The 19,442-nt window shown below is 39.1% G+C and overlaps 1 protein-coding gene across 8 annotated transcripts in view; it reads right to left on the bottom strand.

The window, feature by feature from the left end:
- The window catches only part of SOAT1 (sterol O-acyltransferase 1), a 73,147-nt gene that overhangs the window by 5,498 nt on the left and 48,207 nt on the right, over positions 1 to 19,442 (bottom strand). For 7 of the 8 annotated variants that reach the window (XM_040636265.1, XM_040636260.1, XM_040636263.1 and 4 more), the window contains 12 exons: positions 14,866 to 15,014; positions 13,610 to 13,669; positions 10,361 to 10,468; positions 8,777 to 9,059; positions 8,004 to 8,082; positions 7,414 to 7,495; positions 7,061 to 7,106; positions 6,208 to 6,337; positions 4,210 to 4,307; positions 3,055 to 3,153; positions 1,586 to 1,721; positions 508 to 988 (listed from right to left, as the gene is read on the bottom strand). In XM_040636265.1, coding sequence (XP_040492199.1) covers positions 765 to 988; positions 1,586 to 1,721; positions 3,055 to 3,153; positions 4,210 to 4,307; positions 6,208 to 6,337; positions 7,061 to 7,106; positions 7,414 to 7,495; positions 8,004 to 8,082; positions 8,777 to 9,059; positions 10,361 to 10,468; positions 13,610 to 13,669; positions 14,866 to 15,014 — 1,494 coding nt within the window. In that variant the 3' untranslated portion in view covers positions 508 to 764. Of the gene's footprint in view, positions 1 to 507; positions 989 to 1,585; positions 1,722 to 3,054; positions 3,154 to 4,209; positions 4,308 to 6,207; positions 6,338 to 7,060; positions 7,107 to 7,413; positions 7,496 to 8,003; positions 8,083 to 8,776; positions 9,060 to 10,360; positions 10,469 to 13,609; positions 13,670 to 14,865; positions 15,015 to 19,442 lie in introns of those variants that run through there. The other variant, XM_040636262.1, reaches the window with a different exon arrangement.

The following is a 19,442-nucleotide window of genomic DNA, read 5'->3' as shown; positions in this document are numbered from 1 at the left end:
GCTGGACGGTGCTGCCTCCAAAGTGGATTTTGAGAAAACAAAATCTGACAAGTGGAATCACAGTGCAGAGAGTACCATAACCAGAGAGACCAAAGCAGCTTGTTCAGATGCACAAAGGGGACAAAGAGGAAATAAGGAGGGGGCATTAGGGCAGCATAAGAAAAACAGGATAGAGAGCAGGAGAAGCTTGGGGAGAGAAACATTAATTTGCCTACACGTGTCTTCAGTTATAGGTACCTGTAAGAGATATACTAGGAAGGCACCGCCTAAATATTTGGGAGTTATCCATATACAACTAAAAGGGAAAAATTTTAAATGAGACTTACATAATTACAAACAACCACAACAACAAAGATCAAAAGAAATGAGATCTTAGGTGTATGAGTGTAGATGGACATTTTCACAAAAAGTTTATTACTTTGGGAAGGAAGAGGTAAATATATATGGTGTGTAGGTGGTGGCGGGGGGATATACATGCCACTGAAAAGACCCTGCAGAAAACCTACATTTTCAAGTCACAGGAAGGAAATTAGAAGACGCTTAAAAAAGAGAGAGAGAGAGAGAGAGAGAGAGAGAGAAAACGTGAAAAAGAAAAAAAAAGAAAAAAAACACAAAAAAACCCCAAGAACTAGAGTTATTCAATGTAAAGAAAAGAAAAATTTCAAAGCCAGTGTAGTAAGATCAGATAATAAGATAATCCTTTTACTCCTTATTTCCCTCCCCTTAACATTAATTCATCATCATCTCCACTACTCTTCTTCTCCTCAGTAGTGCCTACACCAAGCCTTACACTCAGGGGACAAAAACATTACTTTTCCACTCCAGCCTGACCGAGGACTCACATTTTTGAGAGGACAGTGCTGACGTGCATACCACTCTTGGGAATAAAAGCACAGGATGACTCCATTGCCCGCGAAAAGCGAAGTCCACACCATAACATTCCAAATTGGCCTTTTCCGACTGTCATTGACAATGAAGTTGAAAGCCACTAAAGTTAGAATGATAAAAAATATATATATTATCAAAACATCATCTATCAGGAAACAAAGGGCCTCAGATATGTGCTGTAATCATGGAATTATCACAATAAGCATCAACTGTGGGTATGTAGGTTTTAGTCTGGCCACTGGTTCTGAAAGTAAAAATGAAGCTTCAGGTGTTGAAATGTATTAATCAGTGATTAATTGGAAATCAGAGAATATTCAGAGCAGGTGAAAATATAATATTTCACGGAATCATTCATATTTTAGCTTGTCCTTCCCTCCACCCACCCAAACAAGGGTCCGTGTGTTTCAGGGGTGAGCACTGACCGAGTGCGGAAGTTGTTTATAGTCTCCATGACCTCCCAGATCAGTGTTACCATTAGTCTTCAAGAGGCTATTTAAGTTCATTTCTCTACTTCAAAGGGTGAACATCCTGAGACAGAGTGTGGTTAATTACTCAAAATCAATGCTGTGACCGTGTGATAAATACGGCCTTGAAATGGTATTGCTATGATCTAGGTGTCCACCCGGCCTTAGACTTTATTGTCAAAATTTCTCTTTTAGCGTGATCCTAAGTACTCACAGCATGTCAAGATACTTACTTCCGAAGAACATGAAGAGCACAAAAAGCACTGGGTAGAAAAAGTTCAAGATAACAGCCAGGGCGTATTCATGCACTACAGCAGACACAGCAAAGACAGCTAACATGGCAGCCGATTTGAACCTCTTAGTGAAAAACTAGGGTAAAAAGAGAATATGAAAAAGTACTTTTTAAAAAGTAATTAAGCCCAAACTAGATACAGCTGACCATTGAACAACACAGGTTTGAACTGCATGGCACCGCTTAATTCAATTAATATAGCACAATACAGTAAATGTATTTCTCCTTATGATAGTCTTATTAATATTTTTTCTCTAGCTTACTTTATTGTAAGAATACAGTATATAATACAAAAAACATACAAAATGCGTGCTAACCAATTATTTATCTTACCAGTAATGTTTCCAGTCAATTGTAGGTAATTAGTAGTTAAGTTTTGGGGGAGTCAAAAAATTAAATGCTGATTTTTGACTGTGCGGGAGGGTCAGCACCCCTACCCCCTTGTTGTTCAAGAGTCAACTGTATGTAAGACTTATAATTATCACATGCTAAAGGTGCCTATTTAATTACGGTTATATTTGATTTTTCCAATCTACTCCTCGGATTAATCCAAATGTAGTAAATAATTACAAAAAAAAATCTATGCTTTAAAATCCTTATTTACTAAAATGAGGCATTGTCAAAACCATTAATGTTGAAAGAACGGGGCATATTTTCAAAAACCTATCTGTAACCTCTATTTGTAAGTCACTACAGTAGACAAAACATAGTTTTCATATATAAATGGACACATCAAATCTCAACCTTCAGACATATGGTAGATAAGGCAGGCATCCTCTCCATTTTCACTATGATTTAGAAAGAAGCAATAGGCCTTGTCCATAAGTGACACTACATTTATGAATGAAAGAATGTCCGACTACAGCACTATTTGCACCATGTCATGCTATCACTTAGCCAAATAGTGACTCACTTAATAACTAAAACCTGCAATCCAGAGTACCAGGGATAATCAATCATGACGGGCAAGATTACATTTCATCAGTAAATACATTCTGTTCTAAAGAATGTCTCAAAGACATATCACCATTTGGAGAGATAGCAATCCAAACTTAATTCCCTACTTTAGCAAAGAAACAAAAAAAGAACAAAAACAAAAGCCAGAGAGAGATTATTTATTGGCAATGAGATTCATAAGAAATTAACCATTACTGGTCGATCTTTTCACCTTCTCTAAATGCCTCCATGCGTTCTTACTTCGTAATCATATAAAATACAGCCCAGAGCACAACTGCAGCATTAATCTCATCACTGTATATGCTGGTCTCTAAGCAGTACTGTTCAAAGCATAAGCTTTCTTAGACATAAATGGCCCACAGAGAACTGAAGACCACTTCCAGCTGCACAGTAATACTACTTTCTGGAAAAGGATCTCCATTTCTTGAACATCAACTAAATCTTGCCACTTACCCAGAGAAAGTCCTTGTAAGCATAGTAATACAACCAGTCATGAACCACCACGTTCCAGGTCCTGTAATAGTTAGAGTATGATGTAGAGTTCCACCAATCCTGAGGGGAAAAAGCAAAGGTTTAGAGCTACACAAATACACATACACACACATATATAAAGAACCAAAGCAAACCCCCTGAATATTCCTAAAGAACATATACACGCAACATAATATCCAGAGTGTGTTATGAAAATTTGTTAGTCCAGACACTGACGTCAGAAAAATCTTATGATGTAGTCCCTAACTTCATTCTGTCTCACTATCAAAAAAGTTATGATGGACGATACAGAACATAATCATTAAATCTAAGATTCATCTAAATAGCAATCAGTAAATCTCCTTATCTTGCTAAAACACAGAGAGAGAATTCTAAGGTCCTATAGGCTTAGCATGCTAAGCCTAAAGAGCTGTCCCGCTGGTACCATAAATGACAAAATTTACATTGTACAAGGAGTGAGACAATGGTTACCTACAGCATATCCCTCCCTACTTTAAGATCAGACCCACGGAATCAGACAGCTGAACTCTGCAACCCACACTCCCTGTTCCTTTGAGAAAGGAGTGGAAGGCTTTAGGTATTGCCAGAAACACCACAAACAAAATTCTAGAGGGCTTTAGGCAGGGTTACAGAACACTATGAACACTATGGCTCTTGTCTAGAACTTAATTCCAACTTTGCCAAGTGTAAGAATGCTATTTTCAGTATAATTAATGCCTTTCAAAATACAGGAGGGAAAGTTCCTTTATGAACTGGTCAACAGTCTTAAATAATTTGCTAAGATCACTCCTACAGCACCAGACAGCCAATTTCAAATGAATGATCAGCAGTCTCATGATGCCCTCTGGAGATAAGCTTTCCCACAAATACAGGATGCAGTAGAAACCATATGCTTTATTAGGGGAGCAGATACTCGAGGTAGAAGGTAAGGGGGTGCAGCTGTGCAAAGTATATCAACCTCAGAATCTCAGACTTAATATTGGTAAAACTTAGGGGAAAAAAACTTCATAATGTTTATGTTAAGAAGCTAGTAGCCAACAATGCTCAAATACTTAACAATGAGGAAATAAGTGCATAAATAAAATGTGAAAAGAAAGGAGTCCAAGTATACATTACCTTATAAAACATCCTGTCACCAAAGCGTAACATCTCAGCAAAGGCATTGAGCCAGCAGTGCAAAAAGGCAAAAAATATAAGTAACAGCATCAGCACACCTAAAAATAAGATTAACAATAGTAGGAGTCTTTCCAAGTAACTCATACAAAGCAGTTATTTTATGTCATCATGTGCTTAGCTGGAATTAATCTGTAAAATGAAAGTTACTGTTCCAGCTTACCCATTCAAAAGATGACACCATGTTCTTTTTAAAGTTAATTTTAGAAAGCACTAAATTCCTTCCAAGTGGGTTTTACAGATAACAATGACCCAGCGTGTTTTTAATAGAAATGCCTAGATGTATGGTTTGACTTGGTACCCAAGGCCCTATCTGGCCCTCACGCATTACTCTAAACCAGTTGCTTAAAACTGTGGGAGATTTTGGGGTGCCTGGGTGGCTCAGTTGGTTGGGCACCTGCTTTTGGCTCAGGTCATGATCTCAGGGTCCTGGGATCAAGCTCTGCATCGGGCTCCCTGCTCAGCGGGGAGTCTGCCTCTCCCTCTCCTTATGCCCCAACCCCCCAAGCTTGTTCTCTTTCAAATAAATAAATAAATAATTTTTTTAAAAAACCCAAAAACTGTGGGAGATTTTGCCCTCTGGAGAACATATGACAATTCTAGAGACATTTTTCGTTCACAACTCAAGGGGTAAGGGTTGTACTACTGGTATCTAGTTTTTAGAGGCGAGGATATTGCTAAATATCCTATATACACAAGACAACCCCCAAAACACTGAATTTATCCAGCCCAAAATGTCAGATAAGGTGAACTTATCTCTGGCTCATTCCCAGTGTTGTAAACATTATCCATAACTGGACTTCTGCCATTTGAAAATACTCCATGCCTTTGCTTCCATCCCACTACCTAGAAGCATGTTTCCACTACTTCTCTGCCAAACTTCTATTTTTCAATAACCAGTATTAAATGTCATGTCCAATATGATACAAGTTCATCAGCACTTTGTTTATCCTACTTAAGTAGTATATATTACACTACATCGTAAAATATCCATTTCTAGGCCTATCCCTTTCATTCACCTGTTTATTCGAAAAATATTTATAGAGCATCTACTATTATCAGACAATATGGGAAAAACTGTGACTGGCTGACTGGCTGTTAAGACACAATCCTTGATCTCAAGGAATTTTCAGCCTAGTGAGCAAGATACATGTTTAATACATATTCTATTAAAGGGACAGATAAAATCATTTATTGGAGTATATCTTGGTGGGCAATCAGGGAAGGTTACCTAGGAGTCTGGGAGAGAGGTTAAGAAAGAAAGAAGGTAATAGAAAACATGACCAACATTTGACAGAGAAAAAAGAAAAAGTAAGTAAAGGAAACCGTAAATATAATTAAACTGCAAGCCTCCAGAGAGTAAAGAGCACGTATGTCCTCCTCACTGTTAGGTCCTCAGCACCTGGCACATAACAGGTACTCATGTATCTCTAGAAAGAAGTAAGTGGAATGAATGAAGTTAGGAGACTGAGGTATGGCCAGAAAGACAGGAGAGTAAGAACGAGTAGCAAGAGAGAGATTTCAAACCGTGTTCAACAGCATTCAAACAATGCTTCGTGGAGATGAAACAGAAGAAGGGCTAAACCATCTACCGGATTTAGGATCAGGAGGTTACCAGTGATTTCAATAAAGGCTACGTCAGTGGCCTGGTCGGATTAGAAGCAAGATGACAATGAGATGAATACTGAACAGGAAGATTAAGGCATGAATATGGACTACCGACAGTCACAGAAAGGAAAACGTGAGTGAAAGTCAGAAGACAAAGACTGGGCTGAAACCGGGAACATACTCACTTATGAAATAGACGGAAAGAAGTCGAGATGAGTATAGATGTAGAGATGACTTCAGAGCAAAAAGCAGGAAAATCAAAGGTGTGCATGCGTAACAGCTCTTTTTCCTTACAACCTCACGAATGGCCAAATTAACCAGTACCCATGTTACCTGGCAGGATGGAATTAAACACGCATAGGACCAGAACACGAGCGCTGAAGGGCTCCTGTTTGATATTCCGAAACAAGGGGGCACAGAGCCTCTCAAAGATGTAGTACACATAAAAAAAGCAACCAAAAACCTGGAATATAACACAGATATAATTATAATACTGATGGCTTGATATAAGGAAAGATGGTGATTGTTTTTCCTTCAAAAGAAGATAGGTATGTGACCCTTAGACTCATGTTCACATATACATTCCATTTAACGCTAGTATATAAGATTGCTAAACTGCAATCCTTCAGAGATATTATACAAGCTAGTGTCTATCATACCTCTTCCCAACACTTTACCAAATGGCATACCAAAAGATCAGACTCTTGGAACCTGCTTTTCCTGCTACATGAAACCCAGCACAAAAGAACTTATTTCATAAATGGGTATTTGATTGAAACAAGAGTTTAAAATGGGATCTTCTGGGATTTAGGATTCTGACGGAATGGGGCAGCAGGTGGGGTGGCAGAAGGGGGAAGATGTCAGACCATACCCACACATATATACCCCAAATAAAAATATATATCCCAAAATAAAAAACCATAAAGGAGAAGGGGAAATTAATGTAGGTGCTTACTAAAGTAACCAAATGGAATGACTTTAATTAAATTCTTTTACTGAAGGAAATTATTTTTGATGTTGGCAAGACAAATACCGTTTATTGTACTGGTGAAGTTTAAAAGACTTCAGAAAGAGGTCTAGAGTTCCCAGCAGACATGCTTTTACCAACACTTAAAATTAATTAATTAATCTGAATCCCCATGTACCACTAATCAACAAACCTCAGGTGATTAAAGAAAAAATTCACCTGTAAAAACTGCATAGCAACATAACCCCATCTTACAGTAGGAGTCCTAAAAAGGAAGAAACAAAATAAGTTTTTTAAATAAAGCAATTGAACTTTATAATAAAGATCCTCACCACATTTTCCCCACACAGAACATATCACTTTTGGCATATGGAATGCCTGTATAATTCTGTCAAGAACTACTGTAATCCAATTGGGATTGCTAGAATCACCATTTGGGGCCTTCCCGTGCCAGCAAGAAAGTTAAAACTTATATTCTTTGTAACCCTACGTGAACTGGCCCCTGCCTACCTATCCCACCTCGCTCATGCTACACTTCTGCTCACCACATTTCTACTTCACGGAACAAATACCTGGGATAGTTGTCACGATAGATGAGTGTAGGAGCAAACAAGAAGTACAAGTACTGGTTGACTGTGGGTATTGGAATCGTCTCTGAAAAAGGAAAACTCTGGTTAGATCACTCTTCAATTTCTCCTGGCAAAACTAAAAGGGAGAAATAAGAAAGCACACAATAGGGAAGAGTAAAATGACTTCTCTTGGCTCATATCATTTTTTCCTGATCTCCTAAAGTGACTTCTTGTTCTTATATTGATTCAATATTACCAATCCCTCTAAACTAAGCTATTCCTGTGACTTAGAAATACCTTCTAGAGTTGGAAGCAGCAATTCAAAGAGTAAGCACACATGGGTGTAATGAGTCTATTAACATTCTATAAACGTAAGACAAAGTGTAAGATTCTGATGATCTATATTTTTAAATTGTAGGTACAAAGGCAAAACAGGAACAATCGGGAAACAGTGAGACAGTCTTCCAAATCAATATGGATCCTACATATTTAAAATCAAACATAACGTCTATAAAATGTAAAACGCCATCCCACTAAATACCAAAGGTTGAAATACTCTACTGAATAATCCTTGACCTAACGAAATTACATACTTGATTTCTCCTTAGCTGAATTTAGTACCCGAGGCACATTCTCTCTGACAAATGAATGGGCCTTCATTATGAAACGAATCTACAAAAGGAGGGGGGGAAAAAAAGATGAATTTTCTACCATTGTCTTGTCTCCTATAAGCAACCCCAGAACAGCACTAGATCATATAAAGAACTTCCTACTTTTGCATATACCAACTCGAGTTCACATTTATGGAATAAAGCAAATGAAAACCAAACTGTGAAGAGGGACATGTTTTTACTCAAATTATTTTGCATCTAACAGCATTATCTATTACAGGTATATTACAATAAGAAATTAAAAGCCTGTTCAAAGAGAGTCTCCTGAAACAGTCTTTCAGAGCATTAACAGTCAGCCAACCAAAGTCAGAAAATTCTGAAGGGTGTATAAACAAATCCTTTGTTCAGATGGGAGCAGTTTATATGACAAAACAATCTGATAACTTCAAGGGTGGAGTTTTTAATTACAAAAACATTTTACAATTTAAATGATTTCTACAAGTGCTCAAGAATAAAATTTGAATTCATCTTAAACAGCTCAACATAATTTCATTACCAAGAATCTAATGAACGCTGAAGCTAATATGAATTTTAACACTTGAGATGATCTAATTTAAAACTTAAATTTTATAAATAATAGCACAAAGAACCAGACCAAAAAACTGACCCAACTAATATAACTAAAAATAACAGAGTATCAGTATTATTATTTTAACAAAACATAGCATTGCATCGGGCAGCCCTCAAAACCTTACCTGTTCAAGTATAACAATGCAGCGGGAAGCTGGTGGTAGTGTATATGCTAATACAACATACGTTGGTCCCAACCCTAGAACTGCAATCTGGAAGATCATGAAAAGGAAGCAGTGGAAGAGAGAATGGACCAATGGATGAGAACTCCTGCTGTAGCCTCTGGCCCAACGTTGAAAGAGGAAATAGGGAACTGCAAGTGTACTCAAGAACATGGTCCACCATGTCCACATAGCAACGGGAAGTTTGCCAAAAGCATAAGACATGAGATGGAACTCAAGCACCAGCCTAGGGAGAAAAAGCATAGAGAAAGAGCTCAGAGGTGAATTTTTAATATGCGCTGACTCGCAGAACTCAAAACTTTCACACCTAGAACTCTCAACCTTAGAAAACACAACAACATTAATCCACTGTGGTCATGAGGGTAATAGCTGTGCAAGAGGGAGAGATGCTTCTAAGCCTCTGCGTCACAATATAGACCAACAATAAATCTTCTAAAAGCCCTGCGATAATTTAGTATTTGAACATAAGATACCCAAGATAACCTAAAATAATAAAACTTTAAACTTTGCAGTGATTAGATTTGAACATTAGTAAGTTTTAAACTCTTAAGATATACTAATACATAAAGTATTCAAATCGCAATCACAGTTATGTCTAAAAGATGACTTTTCAGAAATAAGAATAATTCAAAAATCTATTACATTATACCATTATCTCAAAATATAATTTTTTTAAAGATTTTATTTATTTATTTGACAGACAGCCAGTGAGAGAGGGAACACAAGCAGGGGGAGTGGGAGAGAAAGAAGCAGGCTCCCAGCAGAGGAACCTGATGTGGGGCTCGATCCCAGAACGCCGGGATCACGCCCTGAGCCGAAGGCAGACGCTTAACTAGTCGACTAAGCCACCCAGGCGCCCCTCAAAATATAATTTTCTAATAATGCATATAATTTGGTGTGTGATGACTTTTAAAGTTAAATTTCATCTTTATATTAAAAATAAAAGTTTTTCGGGGTGCCTGAGTGGCTCAAAGAGTTGGGTGTCCAACTCTTTCGGCTCAGGTCATGATCTCGGTGTCCTGGGGATCATCCCCCAAGTCAGGCTCCACAGTCAGCAAGGAGTCTGCTTGAGATTCTCTCCCTCCCCCTCCCTCTGCCCCACCCTCCACTCATGCACATATGCTCATGCGCTCTCCCCCTAAAAAATACATCTTTAAAAAAAAAAAGCTTTCCAAGCATTAAATTCTAATAAGCTACTTATTTTCAGTAACAACCTGAAATGCATACGATAGTAAGAAAATTGATAAATTGTATATACAAAATTCTCCCATCTAGGAAAATTACCTAGAAACTACCAATTATGGACTACTAAAACAGACCATTTTAAAAATAAAAGTAATGAAATCTCTAAAATTCCTTTTAGTTGTGCTTTTCGGGAGAGAGTAATCTCACCCTCCAGTCAGTTGCTTTGGGATTTTCTGAAGCAAATTTACCCAAATCACCAAAATTTACCAAAAATTTAAATACAATGAAAACTTCCAACACCCCAAGCTTCAATTATCCCAATGTCCTTTTTTCTTGTCTTACCTTCCTTCATCAATGTAATCTACAACAAGCGTGCTCAGGATAAAGAGAATAAGGAGGGCAATAAACATGTGATATATTGTTCTGATGTGGTCCACCTCAAACAGCTCACTGTAAATACAGTTCAAAGAAAGTTAATTATATTTAATTTCAAAACACCATATATTAAAGCTTTAAGGCAGTTCAGCAGACGCTTAACCCACCCTCCAACAGTAATCATGAGCAAACATCTCCAACAGGAATCACAGATTATAAAACCTGAAGCATGGAGTGTAATGACATGACCAAGGTAAAAACTTAATGTAAAAGCTTGGGATATGGCTCTTTCCAATAAAATGATACTGCCCCCTAGAAAACAGCATCGATATCAAACACTTAAAACAAATGGGGTGCATTCTTGAAAACCTGCCAGAAGTCACTGCTTCTTAGGTAGGCAAAAGGCACTGAAAACAGGAAACACAAAAGTTATTCTAAATGTTAACAAGTTTTTGTCTTTAATCCTATTACATTTCACTCCCTATACTTAACTACCATTAAGTGCTATCTATTTCCAAGATGTTAAGATTCACATGTATGCATTTCTATAATGATATCCAACTACCACCCTACAGGTCTATAAACTTAACCATTTACAAATGTTTTTACTTTCTATCCTCACTGATCTTTTTATCTGATTAAAACAGGGCTACTTCCAAAATACAGCAACGACTTTCCAGATGACATTTTCTTAAAGAGGTTATTTTTTTATATTTGATTAAAGCAAATTTTTTTAGCTTTGTTTTTGCAAAGATGTATGTTCACATCTTCTACATAACTTTTCAAGGATATTTTAGATTGTCCTGGATTAAGGATCTTCAAATAATTCTAATAAAAACTGACCTGAGCCATAACATACATGTTTTATTTCCTTGGTTAAAAAATGTTTTGTGGGGTGCCCAGATGGCCCAGTCGGGTAAGCATCCATCCACCTCTCTTGGTTTTGACTCAGGTCATGATCTCAAGAGTCGTGGGATCTAGCCTCTTTTTAGCCTTTCTTTTCTTTTTTTTTTAATTTAAATTCAATTAGCCAACATCATTAGTTTTTAAAGTAGTGTTCAATGGTTCATTAGTTGCATATAACACCCAGTACACGTCACATCACGTGCCTTCATTATCGCCCACCACCCAGTTACCCCACATTCCCACGTACCTCCCTTTCCACAAACCTCAGTTTGTTTCCTGGAGTCAAGATCCTGTCATGGTTTGTCTCCCTCTCTGACTTCTTCCCATCCAGTTTTCCCTCCCTTCCCCCATCATCCTCTGCACTATTTCATATATTCCACATATGAGTGAAACCATATGATAATTGTCTTTCTTTGCTTGACTTATTTCACTTAGCATAATACCCTCCCAGTTCCATCCATGTCAATGTAAATGGTAGGTATTCACCCTTTCTGACAGCTGAGTAATATTCCATTGTATGTATGAACCACATCTTCTTTATCCATTCATCTGTCAAAGGACATCCTGGCTCCTACAGTTTGGCTATTGTGGACATTGTTGCTATGAATATTGGGGTGCAGGTGCCCCTTCTTTTCACTACATCTGTGTCTTTGGGGTAAATACCCAGTGGTGCAATTGCTGGGTCGTAAGGTAGCTCTATTTTTAACTTCTTGAGGAACCTCCACACTGTTTTCCAGAGTGGCTGCACCAGCTTGCATTTCCACCAACAGCGTAAGAGGGTTCCCTTTCAGGCAACCCTCTTGGGTCCCCTCCCTCCTCTGGAGCTTTATAGTTTCACTTTGCTATTGCTCAATAAACCTTGCTTTGCTGCCCCTCCCAAAAAAAGAGGGTTCCCTTTCTCCACATCCTTGCCAACATTTGTTGTTCCCTGTCTTATTGATTTTAGCTGTTCTAACTGGTTTAAGGTGGTATCTCATCATTCTTTTTAGCCTTTCTTTTCATCAGGGTGCTGGCAGGGCTCTGTGCTTAGTAGGGAGTCTGCTTCCCCCTCCCTTTGCCCCTCCCCTGACTGGGTGTGTGGGGGGGGGGTTGCGCGCACACATGCACGCACTGTAAAATAAATAAAAGCTTTTTTTAAAAGCTTTGTAATTAAAGTATACTTTAGGGGCACCTGGGTGGCTTAGTCAGTTCAGTGTCTGCCTTCAGCTCAGGTCTCAGTCACAGGGTCCTGGGATAGAGCCCCAGCCACGGGCTCCCTGCTCAGTGGGGATCCTGCTTCTCTCTCCCCTCCCTGCTCCTGCTCTCTCTGGCTGTCTCTTTCCGTCTCTCCAATAAATAAATAAAGTATTTTTTTAAAGTACTCATTAATTTTTTTTCATGTAGTACAATTCTAGCATTAAAATCTTAATTATAATGTTTAAAATAATTTATTTTCCCTTTTATATAAAAAGCCTGTGTTTCCCTCCAGATACACATTTTAAAAGTTAAATTTCTTCAAACAATAGTGTGGCAAGATACTAAAACTGTATTCGACATAATGTAACATGTTCAGAAAACTTTGCCCTTCTCATCAAATACAGATCAAGCTGGCTCACAGAAAGTGAATTTTGGTAAGTAGAAGATGTATTGTTTTAAAAAAGCACATTAAGACACTCAAGATAATTTTTTACCAGCCCAACGATTTCAGATGACCTATCCTAATGCAGGTGAAATTACAGCAGTATTCTGAGGAATGGCTGAGTAAATAAATAAATGATCTACTCAGAGAACATTACAGAAGAAATATTCATTACCTACCCAAAGCACACCTTTTTCAGTTCACAAATGAGGTCACCATAAATAATTTACATTGCCAATTTTCTTCATAAAATTCATACAATCAGGATTCTAAAGTAAGTAATTCTGAGAAAACTATCAAGTTTCTAAGCTGGCTAGCCAGAGAAGAGATGAAAAATATATAATTTTCAAGAAGGCAGCAACACCAAAACACTCGTGAACGGGTTTATCTAATTAGGAAACTTCTGTTCTAGCTTTTTGGGTGACCGATTCTCTGCATCGCCAACTTCAAGACTTTATCAGAGGACAGACAACCATGCTCACCTCTAACTCCTCCTTTGAAACTGGATATAGAACCGCAAGGTCACAAAGGAGGAGCAGGAGACAGCAAATGCACGAGAATTATCAAAACTAATGATTTCTATGAATTCAGAGCAAACTCATTAAACATGCATAGATTAAGCAGTGATTTTAATAATCAGAACAGTTTTTAATTCAAACTAATAATTAATAAAAACAACTAAAAATACTCACTCTAAGAGAGATCGCCTTACAACAAAAATCTTTCCGTGTTCTGGAGGTGCTCTCAAATCTCTGGGAAGAGCAAAAAATTAAAATAAAATAGAAATACTTCAAGTATTTTAAGAAATTTAAATCTATGGATAAGAGAAAGAGTATTACCAACTACAGCATATAACATTAATAAGGCAGCTCCTCACTCTGACCCAGGTACTATGTAAAAGGTTTTGTGCATGTTATCTCATTTACTCCTGAACAATGCTATGTGGCAGATCCATGCGTATCTGTGAGGATGGAAGCGATGTTAGGTGCACCTCAGGAGAGTGGCACCCCAAGCCCCAGCCGCTATGGAAACGCATTCCTGGCATCACACACTGACAACCCCTCTTCCTTCTAAACATCACTAAGGTCGTAGACAGGCCTCTAGCCACACTCCAGTTCACGTGCTGTTACCAGTCTATCCTCTGAAGCTGCGTGAGAACTTATGAGACCCTCACCCTCCCAACGTCAAAGGACTTCCAACAATCCCCACCAGCCTCCTAATCTTAAAAGTTGCCTCCAGTTACTAAAATCTTGCATTCTGAACATCTAGCATTATCATCTTTTTTAGGGCTTTCTGCACAACCACCCACACTTCTGTCAACTACTAGTAGTCAAAACTGTCCTCCAGGATAGGAGTGACTGCCAGAGACCACTGAAAAACTGAAGAGGGCACAGAATGGCAAATTAGCGCATATCGGCCTTTGATAGCTTTCCCTCTGCTGCTCTGGATGCCCGACCGATTAGAAACATAGTGTTACACTAACCGCACCGTGCTTTATTACAGGGACTGCACAGGGTACAACAGAGAGGCACTATAATGATGTGGTGAAGGGCACGGACTCCGGAGCGAGGCTCTGGGTTCCAACACCCACTGTGTCATCGTGGACACGTAACTGTCCCATGCTCCAGCATCCTGATCTGTAGCATGCAGACTGTTACAGGATCTACCTCACGGGGTCAGTGGTTTAAATGTAGAGCACTCAACAGGTGCTGGCTCTTGAATTTTATACGTCAGCACAGTCTTAAATGAGGTACATGTTTGTTATAATCCTCATATTAAGATGAAGAAACCCACCTTTCAAGTGGCTAATCTGCCCGAGGCAACACAGAGCTAATAAGAGGTGGTGCCCGGGTGTGAATCCAGGCATTTTTACTGCAGTCCACATTCTGACCGGGGGGCATCATCAGAGTACACGTTTGCACTAAACGAAACTAATACTCATACTTACTTAGCTCTGTGGTTGCTCTCTCCTTCCAGAACAGAAAAGCTTGTGATAGAACACCCACCATTGTCTAACGATGCTGATTTTTCAATGAGACTGGTCACAAAATCATCAAAGTGGCTGCCAACTTCCTTCATAAAAAATGGCTTCAATTCCTAGAATTTTAAAACAAACAATAAAAACAAACAAAAAACATTAGGAACTAACACATGCTTTTGGGTTATTAACATTCTTCCAAAGGATTCTCTTAAATGGAGCTGGATCAAAAGAAATCCACATTAAGTCAGTTCACAGAAGTAAAAACAGAAAAATGATTTCTACAGCTGAGCTGTAGTTTCAGAAATGGCTACTGAAAAAGCAACATGCTGATTTATGTCTTTTCAAAAATTTAGACCCTTTTATAGCATAAATCAAAATATCAAAGTAATCCCCTACTAAATAAACTCCTACGAAAGATATACAAAAACAAAGTAACGGAAATGGTAAAAATGAGTCTTATTTCTCTTCCAATTTTTATCTGGAAAAGAACAAAAAGAAAAAGGTCAGCATTATATCACCATTATATAATTCAAGTGCCTTTCTTTTCTTTTCAAGCCAACCCTGCACCGCTCCCCAAAAAACACTATTTATATTTTAGGTCATGTCATTTCTCTATGATACCAACATTTATACAATGTTTACTGCTACCTCCACAGCTATGTATTTATCTAACTGTAACACACACATAGGCTTTCAAGACATAAAATTGTTATATTTTGGTCCCAAGCTATTTGTAACATCTTAAAACTTTTTTTTTTTAAAGATTTTATTTATTTATGTGACAGAGAGACAGCCAGCGAGAGAGGGAACACAGCAGGGGGAGTGGGAGAGGAAGAAGCAGGCTCATAGCGGAGGAGCCCGATGTGGGACTCGATCCCGGTACACCAGGATCACGCCCTGAGCCGAAGGCAGACGCTTTAACGACTGCGCTACCCAGGCGCCCCTGTAACATCTTAAAACTTAATACAGCCACCATATTTTAAAAACGAGAGGCTACAGACTCCGGGAAACAATCTGAGGGTTTTAGAGGGGAGGGGGCGTGGGGATGGGCTAGCCCGGTGACGGGTATTAAGGAGGGCACGTATTGCATGGAGCACTGGGTGTTATACGCAAACAATGGATCATGGAGCACTACAGCAAAAACTAATGATGTACTGTATGGTGACTAACATATCATAATAAATAAAATTAAAATTAAAAAAACGTGAAGCAAAAAAAAAAAATTTCTTCAGTTCTAACAGACCACCTACTATAGATATTCAAATTGTAAAGTATTTTTAAATTGGTAGAACTCATCTACATAAAGGAAAACAAAGTCTTACAAATGTTTCAAGAAATAAATGCTCATTTTCTCTCAATTATTTAGATTGACCCTAACAGAACCTCTAGGTTCTGTTATACCTAAGTATACTTAGGTATGTTATACTAAGTCTTTTAAAGTAAAGCCTAAAAATACCAATGTATCTAATGGAACTACATGAAGGCTTTTCAAACTGAGACAAGGGAACTAAAGGACTCCATGAAAACCTGCTTTTTTGCTCTTTTTCCTGCTTCTGTTCTTGCTAGGACCCACATCCCTGCCTCACACACACCTTATAGAACAGATAATGTCTGTCCTCCTTGTGCAGGTCAAGGAGTTAACGATTTCTTTGGTTTTTCAGCACAACAGATAACACCTAAGGGGTGACCTGGTAGGGTCCTCATGAACCTATAATGGACGTTTTTCCAAGACCCTAGGGCTCCAGGGCATAAGTAACTTAGGACTCCTAAACGTGTGTTCCTGAAAGCCTGAGAAGATATGTCACCAGACCACAATCCTCAATTAAGACTCCGGGGCCCCAAGCAAAGACAAGACAAGACTCCTCTTTCCTTTCAGAGTCTCCCAGACACTGTATCTACACTCTGTGTCTTTTTGTTTGTTTGTTTCTTTTTAAGATTTTATTTATTTACTTGAAAGAGAAAGAGAGCGTGTGCACGCAAGCAGGTGTAACAGCAGGCAGAGGAAGAGGGAGAAGCAGACTCCCCGCTGAGCAGGACATCCAACGTGGGGCTCAATCCCAGGACCTGGGATCATGACCTGAGCCAAATGTAGACGCTTCACCAACTAAGCCACCCAGGCGCCCCTACAATCCGTGTCTTCAATAAACCTCGGCTCTCATCTCCCCTCGGCTGATATTTCATTTCTATTCTGCACAAAGCCAAGCACCCTTCTGGCTGGTCCTGTGGGACTCCCTCTGGGCCTCGGACCCAGTCAGTCTGCATCAGAACTGCTGTGTCTCCCAGAGATCCCAAATGCCTTTTGGGTCCTGGGCAGTGAGATTACACTAAAATCCCAGCTCTCACAAGAGCGTGGACAGAGACAGAGAGTACAAGATGTACACATATGAACAATACACAGTAGACTACCTAGGTGTCACCTGAGCAATACTTAGAGATTTGTGAACAAAACCCACCAGCACCGCGCGGAAAGCACGTCCCGTGATGACTAGCCCTACCTCTTCCTCTCGGTCCCATACTGAACAAGAGTTGGAAGAGGTAAGTCCGGTCTCAAAAGGGAGGTAAAACCGCCGCCGGGTCACCCCCAGCCCGAGGTGGTCGCCCCCAGCCCGACTGCGGGCGTCATCGCCACCGCAGCGGGTGGGGGGCGGGGTAGGAGGGCCATGATCCAAAGGAACCACAGCAGTTGAGAAAACGGTTTATTGGTGGTCTGAGCTTTGACACTACAGATGATAGTTGAAGAGAACATTTTGAAAAATGGGGTACACTTACAGATGGTGCGGTGATGAGAGACCCCCAAACAAAACGTTCCAGGGGTTTTGGTTTTGTGACTTACTCTTGTGTTGAAGAGATGGATGCAGCCTGTGTGCCCGACCACACAAGGTTGTCGGCCGTGTAGTGGAACCAAAGAGAGCTGTTTGCAGACAGGATACTATAAAGCCTGGTACCCACCTAACAGAAAATTTTTGTTGGTGGTATTAAAGAAGATGCAGAATAATATAATTTGAGGGACTACTTTGAAAACAAGAAGCTCGGGCAGTCCCGATGGTGGTGGTTATAGATCTGGTGGTGCAAGAGGTGGATATGGTAGCAGAAGGCTCTAAAAAAATTTCAGAAGAAAAGGGCTACAGTTCTTCGCAGGAAAAAGAGCAAGGAGTTGTCAGGAAAGCTGCAGGTTACTCTGAGACAGTCGGGAACTATAAAAACCCACCGCAGTAGGAACGATGATCCATAGTCAGAAAAATTATTGCAGCTTAAACAGGAACCCCTGCTTGTTCAGGACTGTCCAAGCCACAGTTTGCAAAAAGTGCAGCTACTGATCAAGTGTCAATGAGACGTACATTCCTGAGGTCTTTCTTTTATCTGTTGTAGCTTTTTCTTTTTTTCTTTTCATTACATCACGAATATTGCCCTGTAAATTATGGTAGTGGTACCAGGAATAAAAAATTAAGGAATTTTTAACTTCTCAATATTTGTGTAGTTCAGTTTTTCTACATTTTAGTCAGAAACTTTACAAAATGCAGTTCTGAAGGTGTTTCTTTGTGAGTTAACAGGAGATCACTGTTAATGACTATTCTGTACGAATTCTGCTGAAGTTAACTGTGAAGAAACACCTGCTGACTTGCAGTTTAAGGGGAATCTATTCTCTGCATTACCAAACCATTAAATGAATGGGCTCTGACATGTGGAGAGAACAGATATTTGTATGTTTGCAATGTGTGTTTTAGATAAATAGAAGTAGGCATTTAAATTAGCATATTTGTGAATTTACAGCATTAAGATTTACCTTCAAATGAAAAATCTCTCAAAATTCCTTTAAAAAAAAAAAAAAGACAACCAGGAGATGACTAGAAGTGTCTTTTTTAAGCTGGGAGTTGAGCTGAAACCTCAAAAACACAGGAAGAATTACGATTAAGTGAAAAGTGGTAGAAAGACGACATAATGAAAAGCAGAGATAGAACTGGCCAAACCAGGAAATGTGAACAACACAGGTTTGTTTTAAGGACAAAATATAGAGGACCTATGTTCCCTAGAAGAAAGAATAGAGCTTTGATAGAATTATTTTTTCATATTAAGGTTACCTAGTAATACTTTTAGTTCTTTTGCCTGTTCCATTTCAATTGTATGTCTATCCTCACATTTTGAAATTTTTCAATAGGATGTTTCCCCCCTCCCAAAAAAAAGTGACAAACAAAAAAGGTTCATTCTTATTTAATCCCTAGAGTTGGACGGATTAATAAAGTTGTTTCCCCAGCTTGTTACGAAAACACTGTCCCACGTAGAAGGAGAAGTGCTAGTTCTGGGCACTGTTGTTCTAGGCACCAAGTCCTTGTCTTCATGGAACTTAAAATTCCAATGACGGTGGACAGGACATACAGAATGCCACATGGTGTTACAGAAAGAAATAATGCAGAGGTATGGGGGGGGGGGTTTTCACAGAGGTCAAAGGAAAGCCTTAAAGACAGCATGATATTGGAGATTTGAAGAAGGTAAGAGGGCACATTAGTAGGTATCCGCGGGGAAAGTACCAGAAGGAAAAAAAAGCA

This window comes from Ursus maritimus, unplaced genomic scaffold (genome assembly GCF_017311325.1).
Source record: "Ursus maritimus isolate PB19 unplaced genomic scaffold, ASM1731132v1 scaffold_2, whole genome shotgun sequence".
NCBI classification, from domain to species: Eukaryota; Metazoa; Chordata; class Mammalia; order Carnivora; family Ursidae; genus Ursus; species Ursus maritimus.
The sequence above is the reverse complement of the archived record's forward strand: the minus strand, read 5'-3'. Positions and strand labels throughout refer to the sequence as shown.